Genomic DNA, 13,054 nt, shown 5'->3' with positions numbered 1-13,054 from the left:
CACACACACACACACACACACACACACACACACACACACACACACACACACACACACACACTTTTACTGCTTCTTTACACCACATTTACATTTATTTACACTTCAACACAATGACCAATTGCTTGGATACATCGCCTGACCGCAATTAATCCATCTAGATTTGTTAAAAAATTATTAAATATAATGAAGCAACGAACTCCATGTGAGTATGCATGTGCAGACAGAGAAGACAGACGGAAAAGTAAAATGCGATTTTGTTACGTCGCTCGCCCTGACAGCTCAAACCAAAACAAAATCACACAAACTTTGTGACTTGGAACATAGCTTACTCTCATTCTGTCTGGCTCTCTCTCTCTCTGCAGGAACATCTGGATCCAGTGAAGGCAGTCAGGGGGAGAGGGTTTTAAAGATAGGGAGAGGCGGAGGGTGACAAGTGCTAGAAAGGGAGAGTGAATGAGGAGAGAAGTGTGTGTGTGCAGGATAACAGGCTTAAAGTCTGTGCATCCTGTGGCTTTAATTTTGCACGATGCTCCTCTAGTGACCAAAAACTTGTTGTTTTTTTTGATGCTCTGTAATTTACAAACCTCTTTTGTTTGTGTTTTCTAGCAGAGTTTACTACACCGAGGGCCATTTTAACAGGCCATGACTGTGAAGTGACATGTGCAAGTGTGTGTGCAGAACTGGGTCTCGTCATCAGTGGCTGCAAAGGTGAGATCGTCTGTCCATTTTTATTAATATGTCCAAATGATATGTTTATATTTAACAACAAAAAGCCCAATTTAAAGAATCACCTCCCTTTTCTAACTTGAGTTATCATGTTGTATTGGGTTGTGTTGGCTCAGAGGGTCCTTGTCTGATCCATTCCATGAATGGGGACCTGCTTCGGACCCTGGAGGGCCCAGAACGCTGCCTGCGGCCTCGTCTCATCCAGTCCTCCACTGAGGGACACTGTGTGATCTACTACGACAAGGGACAGTTTTGTCACTTCAGTGTCAACGGCAAGCTGCTGGGACACATGGAGGTGGAAGACAGCATCAAGGTGAGGATATTTAACGTCTGCGTGAGAAAGCATGTGAAAGTGCTCTTGCACATGTATGCCTGCACCACATCAGCGTAGAAAGCCCTCTTACTGATTAAAGGCTTTCTCATGCTTTGAGATTTGAGACAGGTAAGGGTCTGCACGCCTCGGGGCAAACTGCGGCTTCACATCCATTTTTATTCCCTTTCACAAGCACACAGCAGAGGAAATGGTCCTTTTGATCCACAGCCCCGTTGTCGGGTCAAATTGCGTCAGCGGCAGTGGTAGAGAACATTCCAGAGGAGTGGTCAGCTCTGGACACCAACACCATTAACTACCCTCCAGCACAAGACGACACATTCCCCGTTTCCCACATTTCCTCCCTCGTGGTTAGAGTGACACAAGATAGCGGCTACTGCCTTTGGTTTCCTGACCCTTTGTTTCCGGTTTGGCCTGGGAAATGTAAGCTAGCTCTGACAGACAGCCGCACGCCTGTTTCCTATTAAGAAACCTCTGGTGTCCCGGCAACCAGCCCACTCCTACACAGAGCCAAAGATATAGCTTGTAGAAGATGTGATTAATGAGCACACACAGACAAATGCTGATTGATTGTGTTAAAATCACAGGGAGAGTTGTAAGTGTTCAGGTTGCAGAATACTTTATTGTGTCTTTAAGAGAAACTAATGGTGTTTTTTTGATGCTTGTAGAGTTTCCCAGAGTTCCTTTTAAAGCAGTGAAGCTGTGGCTTGGGAACGGTGTGGGCCACTGCCGGCCTTGTCAGCTCTCTTCTGCTGTTGTAAATTCCAGCCATGTCAGATGTTATTAGGAAAATCTTAACATCTCGGAGTGAGGCTGTGAGAGCCTCAGCCCCCCCTTAGCTCCACCCCCCTGGTTTGAGAACAGTATTTAGTCCACTCATGTACATACCAGAATCAATCTTCTCCGCCCTCAGAGCCTCAGCGCGGTAGGACTCCAGGATAAATAAGTGTTTGTCCTGGCCTGCAGTATCCACTTAGAAAGACTGAGAAAGAGAGAGAATATTTGCACTGTAAATTTATAAGGGTCTGGAGTCAGAGGTCAGATGACAGGCTAACAGTCGGCATCCTAGTCTAATAGCAGAATCGAGTGACAGAAGCCATACTGAATGGATTAGAGTCTTTTAAGTACTAGTATAACTCAGGCAGTGTAACCATTCCAGCAGTTTTTTCACTGCCGTCGTCCGTGTAACGGGGGGATTAACAGCACCATAAATTCAACTTTTTACCTTCCCCTGCCTCAAAATCCACCCGCCGTTCCCCCGAAAGAAGTAGGAAATATGGGCATTAAAAGTGCATGTGGTTCTGCTGGAGTCATTTTTTAGTCATCTGAGCCCGGGTAGACATCTTAGCTCCCGCAGAGCCATCGGCCATCTTGTTTGGCCGCCCAGTGGCAGAGGACTGATTTATAATGTCTGTCTGCAGCCTCCTACCTGGCCCGGCTGACATGTCTGCCAGTTCTCCTGCCTCCTGCTGAGCTTCAGTAAGGTCATGGACTCCATTAGTAGATTCACAGTTACATTAATACAGCACTGTAACTGCTACATAGCTCTTATATTCTTCTTTTTTCTATTATTCTAAATATTGCTAAAACACGCCAAGCTGTGACTGCTAGTTAAATCAAATTTAAAGCTAAACTAGTGAATATTTTTTATAAACAGAGGATTAAATGACTGCATGTAATGAAAAAGGGGTTGCTGGGGGATGGATAATAAGTTACTTGTTAACATGTTCACTATAACAACTATAAAGGTGATAATATGTCAGTGTCGAATCAATGCTGCTTTAAATTTACAGTTTTTTATAAAAGGTAGCCGTTTTTATGGATCACAATTTCTCCCCATGTTAGCACTGAACTTCAGTCTTAGTGTGTTGATCATGATTGGCTGAATTAAGCATTATCTTTGTCGTTCTTGTCAGATTAACTCTGACTGTTGATACACAAGACAATTACTGTCCACACAAACCAGACCCACAACACACAAATCAAACCAGCGGCGCACTCATCCATGCTCCGTACTCAGCCATCTTAGATGATTATCTAACGTGGCAATTAGGCTGGATTTATTCTGGAGGCCTCCCGCCAGCATGCGGCGTGCAGGGGCATCATTGTCTGTGTGAGCGCCTTCACATGCAAGTCTTGTGCCTATTAAGTTTGTCTGTGATGAGTAACAGAGCTCATTGAAATCAGTGTGGTAGAAAGTTCCACAAAGGCTTCTCATACAAAACATTTGCTAATTTAGGCTGTAATCATCCAACTTTCATCCACTGGGTAGCGCTCTTGAAGGGTTATTTATGTTTTCCTTACCAAATCACTTGTTTCAACTTCAGAACTGAGGTTTAAGTTTCGTTTTTCCATTCAATGCGAACCTGATTCCACACACATGCTGCTGATGATTAAAGTCTTGCTGAATCACTGCAAAGCAGCCGCAGCTGAGAGACGGATGAATTCGGTGTCATAAAACCACAAACAAAGAAAAGCTTTAAATTAGTGTCATTTTCTCCTTTTAGAACTCACATTCTGCCTCGTCATTTCACCGGCTACGGCTGCTTGCTGATTGATGCTCCTGACTGTTTCAGTTTCAGCTTCAGCTTCCACTATGCACTGTGCCGATAATAGACTCCAACACGAGACTTGATTTGTGTACGTCGGACTCCCGGGGGGACCATTCAGCTGTTACAGTTTGCAGGAAAAGCAGATGAGACGAGTAAATCTCTGAGGCCTCACTGTGGGGAGCCATCTTTGTTGCCAGTCAGGGTCTGTGTACAGAAAGCCCCAAAGGAAGGCAGTGCTGACCTGGGATCTGTCGTCAGATCACATGACCTCGCAGTATGAGCTTTATTTTGACATAAGAGATAAACTGGTCCCAGATCACCAGTCTTATTCAGAGACTATTTATGCATGTGGTTCCAGGTTGAATAGCTTTACTGCTAGGTTTTTTATTTATTTTGAGCATTGAAGGACGGGAAACAGATGATCAAAAAAGTCAGGCAAAGTCACCTCATACTGTACTATACTTTGGAAAACTATGTAAGATCTGGTTTGGCAACTGGCTCGGAGGTATATCAAGTCGTCCTATAATCTGACATATAACTGTAAAAGCTTTATTGATTAAAATGTCCAAAAACCAAAAAGGTGAACACAATTAAAAGTAAAAAAAAAACATTTTTTCTTTTCTGTCTTTTTCAGGCCATGTATCTCAGTCGGGATGGCCAGTATCTGCTGACAGGCGGTGATGGAGGTGTAGTATCTGTCTGGCAGGTCCACGACCTCAAACAGCTGTTCACCTACCCAGGCTGTGACGCAGGAATCCGCTCTATGACCATGTCGCATGACCAAAGGTAAAAATAACACCTACACACACAAAATGTATAATCGGCCGGTAGCAGATTTTCAAGGCTGATACGATATTTGACAGTAATTTAACGGCTGATGGTCTTTGTTTTTACATAAACAAATCGGCTGGTAAGGATCCCTTTAATCATTTTTTTAAAGAATTGTGACTGAAACATGTAAAAAATATTTATGTGAAACATTTAACTACTGAACAAAAATGCTTTCTTAGTCCTTTCTGAACAGCATTTTCTTGATACTTGTTGGTCGCTATGTTACTTGTATATCTACAATAAGTTAATACCAGCCTGGCTAAATATTAATGCCTACAACCATTGTCAGATGCTGTCAAATACTCCACAATACTTCACAACAATAAAAACTAAAAAAAGAAAGAAAATTTCACTTAAGTAAAAGTTCAAATATATTTTAGCAAAATGCACTTGTATTTATTTAGAACTGAAGTTATTAGTTGATATTATAATTAGTCCATCAATAGAAGATTAATCATCAAATGTTTGAATTGATTTATTACTTCATGCTTTTGTGTAGTTTCATCTATGACATCATATAGTAGAGGTAAGATTTTTCCCTCTGAAATGCAACGGAGTAGAAATATTTACCTCAAATACTCAAGTACAAGACAAGTAATAACCCTAATGACGTTCCCTCCTAACTCCTATAAGGTGCATCATAACTGGCATGGCTTCTGGAAGTATCGTGCTCTTCTACAACGACTTCAACAGATGGCACCACGAGTACCAGACCAGGTACTAAGCTGACAACAGCAGCAACTTGACTGACAACGTTGGATACTGATGAAGATCCAAATGGTTGCAAGTGTGAACTCTTATCAAAGGCACTATTCTGTCTATATTGTGATATCCTGAATGTATCTTAATGAAAGAAAAAAAAAAAAACTGTCCTGTTATAGTAAAAGAATCTGAACTATTTTTAAGAAAAGGGCATTGCTATATTTTGTAGATCAGATAGAAACCTTTCATATAAATCACAGGGTGGGGGTTATGTTACTGTACGGTTAAAAACAAATCTATTTTTAGCTGTAAGAGTCTATTTTCGTCTCCTCCGGAAAACAAACGAGGGATTTGTGGGGAGCTAGTGAGAACCTTTTCTCTTGACTTAAAAATCCAAATATTTGTGTATTTTAGGGCGAGTGATTTTTTTCTTTTTTCCTGTAGGTGTGTGTGGGGAATTATTAAGCTATCATTCACGTTGACCATGCTTTTTGACAACACAGTTGGTATATAGGAATTGTTTGAATAAATAATAGATGTATTGGACAGAAGGATAAACAAAGAGGGAATATAAATATATAAATATCTATATATTCTGTTTAATTGTACTCCTCCATATTTAAAATTTCCATTCCCTCTGTACTTCTATGCTTGCTAAGAGATTGCATTTCTGTGCATGGCTCACTACTCATATAAAACATATCAGTGAAGAACTATTGCATTATAATTTAATACTTTAAACATCAATAAACACCAAACTTCCCACTCAGTGATTTTAAAGATGAGCTTTATGTTAAGGAGGATGTCAGGAAAATCATGTCAAGGATTGCTTTTCAATTTTTTTCCCAAATGACTGAAACAGGGAATCATTTTTCTGGGAATCTGTATTGATGTCTGTGATGGAAGGACTGCGTGTATGAGATCAATAATCATATCGCGTCATATCGTCATACCAAGTGCCCAAGCCAGCTAAATTCATCTTTAAAGTCCTCTTTGAGTCCTGTCTCTCTAACAGCGAAGTGAGATGTGCAATGACAGGAAGGACTTTTTTTCTATTCCAGTCTGAGGTTCTTTCTCTTCTTTTCATCACAGGATGAGTGATTAAGTTGAGATGTTATTCAGTGATGAATTGCAACGTGACATATTCCTTTGATCCTCACTAAAATAAACGTCCACTTGTATCTCTTGATTTTGGGGGAACCAATCCTTTAAAGTTTGTGCTTTGATGTGGTTTGAATCTCCGGTTATATGAGAACTACGGTTATCTATCAACCAATGTTTTTTGCAATCATTTGAGTGTTTTGTGTGCTGAGTTCTGACAATAAAATGGAATTTTATAACTTGAATTGTCTTTTGTATGAGTGAATTTCTCATTAGGAATTACTGTGACTCTATAGCATCCTCTAGTGGACAACTTCTTGTCTCACAGACACACATATATATATATACATACACATATACACACATATACATACATACATACATACATACATAGATGAATAACGTATGCAAACAAACATTCATTTGAAGACTATTAGATTTTTGCTGTCATTCTGTTTCAAAACAGTACGACATTAAAAGCAGCCACCCTATGGTTTGTAAAATCTTTGCTCTAGTTTGACACAGATGATTAACCTGTTTAAGAACTGTGTTATTCATGAAAGTTTCCCTTTACAAACTGCATCTGAAAGGTTTTGTTTTCATGTCTGTTGGATCAATGTTCTCAAAAATGTTTTATGTGCGGCAGTTATTTATGGATTTGAAGGCCATTAACTCCTCAGACAAACAAAGGCAAAGACAAACATATACATACAAACATAATATAGCATGTCATAAATATGAAAAAGAAAGGCATGCAATAAAATATCTATGAAAACAGTCATTCATAATTAAAAAGAGAAAGAAAAGAAAGTCATAGTTTAGTATGTCATAACAACACCATTACACCTTATTAAAAAAGCAATTTTATTGTACTGTATTAGAATCATGAAAAGTCATAGTATACTATATCTAAAGAAGTCATTAATATTTCATTAAAACAATAATTACAAGGTATGAAAGTCATACTATAGAATGTCATAAAAAACCCATAGTTTATTATGTCATGAAAAGGAATTGTAAAGTAGGTCATAAAGAATCCTTAAAAGTTGTAGCATTTGATTTCTAAAAAAGTGATGAATGTCTTAAGCAGTAGTATACTATTTCATAAAAAGGAATAGCGTGCCATGAATATGGTATATTATGTCTTAAAAAATCCATAGTATAGTATGTCATAAAAAAGTAATAAACAGTCATAGCATAGTATGTCATGAAACTATCATAGTTTAGTATGTCATAAAAAGTCATAGTATAGTGAGTAATAAAAAAGCCTTGGGGTAGTATGTCACATAAAAGTAATGAAAAAGCCAAAGTATCGTTGACGTTTCGACATACTATACTATGACTTTTTTTATGACTTTTTTCGACATGCTATATTACGACTTTTTTCGACATGCTATACTATGACTTTTTTTATGTCTTTTTTCGACATGCTATATTGACTTTTTTCAACATGCTATACTATGACTTTTTTCAACATGCTATACTATGACTTTTTTTTATGACTTTTTCAACATGCTATACTATGATTTTTTTTATGACTTTTTTCGACATGCATATGTTTTAACATGTATTATGACTTTTTTCGACATGCTATACTATGACTTTTTTTATATCTTTTTCGACATGCTATATTATGACTTTTTCGACATGCTATACTATGACTTTTTTCAACATGCTATACTATGATTTTTTTTATGACTTTTTTCGACATGCAATGTTATAACTTTTTTTATGTCTTTTTTCGACATGTATACTATGACTTTTTCGACATGCTATACTATGGCTTTTTTGTCTTTTTTCGACATGCTATATTATGACTTTTTCGACATGCTATACTATGACTTTTTTCGACATGCTATACTATGACTTTTTTCAACATGCTATACTATGACTTTTTTTATGACTTTTTCAACATGCTATACTATGATTTTTTTATGACTTTTTTCGACATGCAATGTTATAACTTTTTTATGTCTTTTTTCGACATGTATACTATGACTTTTTCTATGACTTTTTTCACATGCTATACTATGACTTTTTTTATGACTTTTTCGACATGCTATACTATGACTTTTTTATGACATGCTATATATATGACTTTTTCTATGACATGCTATACTATGACTTTTTTTATGACTTTTTCGACATGCTATACTATGATTTTTTTATGACATTTTTCAACATGCTATATATTATGACTTTTCAACATACTACACTATGACTTTTTTATGACTTTTTCTGACATGCTATACTATGACTTTTTTTATGACTTTTTTCGACATGCAATGTTATAACTTTTTTTATGTCTTTTTTCGACATGTATACTATGACTTTTTCGACATGCTATACTATGACTTTTTTTATGTCTTTTTTCGACATGCTATATTATGACTTTTTTTAATGACTTTTTTTCGACATGGTATACTATGACTTTTTTTATGTCTTTTTTCGACATGTATACTATGACTTTTTCGACATGCTATACTATGACTTTTTTGTCTTTTTTCGACATGCTATATTATGACTTTTTCAACATGCTATACTATGACTTTTTTTTATAAGTTTTTCAACATGCTATATTATGACTTTTTCAACATGCTATACTATGACTTTTTTTTATGACATTTTTCGACATGCTATATATTATGACTTTTTTGATACTTTTTTATGACTTTTTTCGACATGCTATATATTATGACTTTTTTCATCATGCTATACGATGACTTTTTCAAGACTTTTTTCGACATGCTATATTATTAATTTTTCACGACATGCTATACTATGACTTTTTTTTATGACTTTTTCGACATGGTATACTATGACTTTTTTATGACTTTTTTTGACATGCTATATTATGACTTTTTCGACATGCTATAGTATGACTTTTTTTCATGACTTTTTTCGACATGCTATATTATGACTTTTTTCGACATGCTATACTATGACTTTTTTTTATGACTTTTTCGACATGCTATATATGACTTTTTTTTTCATGACTTTTTTCGACATGCTATACTATGACTCTTTTTTATGACTTTTTTCGACATGCTATATTATGACTTTTTTCGACATGCTATACTTTGACTTTTTTATGACTTTTTTCGACATGCTATATTATGACTTTTTTTGACATGCTATACTATGACTTTTTTATGACTTTTTCTGACATGCTATATTATGACTTTTTTCGACATGCTATAGTATGACTTTTTTTCATGACTTTTTTCGACATGCTATATTATGACTTTTTTCGACATGCTATACTATGACTTTTTTTATGACTTTTTCGACATGCTATACTATGACTTTTTCATGACTTTTTGATGCTATATTATGACTTTTTTTGACATGCTATACTATGACTTTTTTTATGACTTTTTTCAACATGCTATATTATGACTTTTTCGACATGCTATACTATGACTTTTTTATGACTTTTTATGACATGCTATATTATGAATTTTTTTTTCTGCTTTAACTACTTTTTCGACATGCTATACTATGACTTTTTTTTATGACTTTTTTCGACTTTTATGACTTTTTCGACATGCTATACTATGACTTTTTTTCATGACTTTTTTCGACATGCTATATTATGACTTTTTTCGACATGCTACATTATGATTTTTTTCATGACTTTTTCGACATGCTATATTATGACTTTTTTCAACATGCTATACTATGACTTTTTTTATATCTTTTTTCGACATGCTATATTATGACTTTTTTCGACATGCTATACTATGACTTTTTTTATGACTTTTTTCGACATGTATACTATGACTTTTTCGACATGCTATACTATGACTTTTTTTATGTCTTTTTCGACATGTATATTATGACTTTTTCGACATGCTATACTATGACTTTTTTATGACTTTTTTCGACATGCTATATTATGACTTTTTTTATGACTTTTTTTCGACATGCTATACTTATGACTTTTTTTATGTCTTTTTTCGACATGATACTTTTTTTTATGACTTTTTCGACATGCTATATTATGACTTTTTTCAACATGCTATACTGACTTTTTTTTATGACTTTTGCGACATGCTATACTATGATTTTTTGTATGACATTTTTCAACATGCTATATATTATGACTTTTCAACATACTATACTATGACTTTTTTATGACTTTTTTCGACATGCTATATATTATGACTTTTTTCATCATGCTATACGATGACTTTTTCATTTTTTTCGACATGCTATATTATGACTTTTTTTTCATGACATGCTATATTATGACTTTTTTTCGATGACTTTTTGACATGCTATATTATGACTTTTTCGACATGCTATACTATGACTTTTTTCATGACTTTTTTCGACATGCTATATTATGACTTTTTTTGACATGCTATACTATGACTTTTTTTGCTATATTATGACTTTTTTCGACATGCTATACTATGACTTTTTTCATGACTTTTTTCGACATGCTATACTATGACTTTTTTATGACTTTTTTCGACATTCTATATTATGACTTTTTTTGACATGCTATACTATGACTTTTTTTATGACTTTTTTCGACATGTATACTATGACTTTTTCGACATGCTATACTATGACTTTTTTTATGACTTTTTTTCGACATGCTATATTATGACTTTTTCCGACATGCTATACTATGACTTTTTCGATTTTTCGACATACTATTTATGACTTTTTTCGACATGCTATACTATGACTTTTTTTTCGACTTGGTATGACTTGACTTTTTTCATGACATGCTATATTATGACTTTTTCGACATGCTATAGTATGACTTTTTCATGACTTTTTTCGACTTGCTATATTATGACTTTTTTCGACATGCTATACTATGACTTTTTTATGACTTTTTCTGAAATACTATATTATGAATTTTTTTGCTATACTATGACTTTTTTTTTTTTATGACATTTTTCGACATGCTATACTATGACTTTTTCATGAGTTTTTTTATGACTTTTTTGGACATGCTATACTATGACTTTTTTGACTTTTTTGACATGCTATACTATGACTTTTTTATGACTTTTTTGGACATGCTATATTATGACTTTTTTCAACATGCTATACTATGACTTTTTTAATGACTTTTTTGACATGCTATACTATGACTTTTTTTATGACTTTTTTGACATGCTATATTATGACTTTTTTTTTGACTTATTTCAACATGCTTATTATGACTTTTTTCAACATGCTATATTATGACTTTTTCGACATGCTATACTATGACTTTTTATGACTGTTTTCGACATGCTATATTACGACTTTTTTCGACATGCTATACTATGACTTTTTTATGACTTTTTTGGACATGCTATATTATGACTTTTTTCGACATGCTATACTATGGGTACATCCCAAGTCTCTTGAATTGCCTCCTCATTTCCTTCACTTGTGTCCTTTCCTTGCGTCTTAGTCCCGCCCAGGGATGCATGGAGAGACGCAAGGAAACCAGGCGAGGAGAGAGGAAACGAGGAAATGTGTTTTAAGAGACATGAGACGTCCTTTCCTCTGAAGCGTCACGTGAAGCGACGTCTGTTTCTGATGACGGCGGCCGCTGTTCACATGATCACTGTACTAATATTAATAATGAAACAACGAAATCATCACTGTACTAATATTAATAAAGACACAAAGTAATCATCACTGTACTAATATTAATAAAGACACAAAGTAATCATCACTGCCAGAGTAGAAATGTATTTCTCTCTGTTTAACAAACTGCATTGATTATTTATACTGTGTTCTGTGGATTTACACTGTGTTCTGTGTATTTATACTATGTTCTGTGTATTTATACTGTGTTCTGTGTATTTATACTATGTTCTGTGTATTTATACTGTGTTCTGTGTATTTATACTATGTTCTGTGTATTTATACTGTGTTCTGTGTATGTATACTATGTTCTGTGTATTTATACTGTGTATTTACACTATGTTCTGTGTATTTATACTATGTTCTGTGTATTTATACTGTGTTCTGTGTATTTATACTATGTTCTGTGTATTTATTCTGTGTATTTATACTGTGTTATGTGTATTTATACTATGTTCTGTGTATTTATACTGTGTTCTGTGTATTTATACTATGTTCTGTGTATTTATACTGTGTTCTCAGTATTTATACTATGTTCTGTGTATTTATACTGTGTTCTCAGTATTTATACTATGTTCTGTGTATTTATACTATGTTCTGTGTATTTATACTATGTTCTGTGTATTTATACTGTTTTGTGTATTTATACTATGTTCTGTGTATTTATACTGTGTACTCAGTATTTATACTATGTTATGCGTATTTATACTGTGTTCTGTGTATTTATACTATGTTCTGTGTATTTATACTGTGTTCTGTGTATTTATACTATGTTCTGTTTATTTATACTATGTTCTCAGTATTTATACTATGTGCTATGTATTTATACTATGTTCTGTGTATTTATTTCTGTGTATTTATACTATGTTCTCAGTATTTATACTATGTTCTGTGTATTTATACTGTGTTCTCAGTATTTATACTATGTTTTGTGTATTTATATTGTGTTCTGTGTATTTATACTATGTTCTGTGTATTTATACTGTGTTCTCAGTATTTATACTGTGTTTTGTGTATTTATACTGTGTTCTGTGTCCTGCTCATTAAGACCGATTTCTACCGGCGGAATGCGTTTGTCTTATTTATGAATTATTTAACGTCTGTATGTTTTGAAATTGGGATTGTGATGTCATTATTAAATAATCCAGAATATGATTATGTTTTCTCCTAAACATTGGAATTAATTGATTAGGCTCAATGTTTCGGGGTA

General features: G+C 34.5%; 1 protein-coding gene across 1 annotated transcript in view; it reads left to right on the top strand.

The window, feature by feature from the left end:
* lrba (LPS responsive beige-like anchor protein) overlaps positions 1-6,466 on the top strand; it is a 184,686-nt gene extending 178,220 nt beyond the window's left edge. Inside the window, 4 exon segments of the mRNA XM_054605069.1 lie at positions 607-708; positions 843-1,039; positions 4,244-4,395; positions 5,074-6,466. Of these exon segments, the coding sequence (XP_054461044.1) occupies positions 607-708; positions 843-1,039; positions 4,244-4,395; positions 5,074-5,164 (542 nt within the window). The 3' untranslated portion in view covers positions 5,165-6,466.
* The last annotated feature ends 6,588 nt before the right edge of the window (positions 6,467-13,054 follow it).

The sequence above is a fragment of the Anoplopoma fimbria genome, chromosome 9 (genome assembly GCF_027596085.1).
Source record: "Anoplopoma fimbria isolate UVic2021 breed Golden Eagle Sablefish chromosome 9, Afim_UVic_2022, whole genome shotgun sequence".
Lineage (NCBI taxonomy): Eukaryota > Metazoa > Chordata > Actinopteri > Perciformes > Anoplopomatidae > Anoplopoma > Anoplopoma fimbria.
Note: the sequence above shows the minus strand (reverse complement) of the source record. Positions and strands in the feature narration are given on the sequence as shown.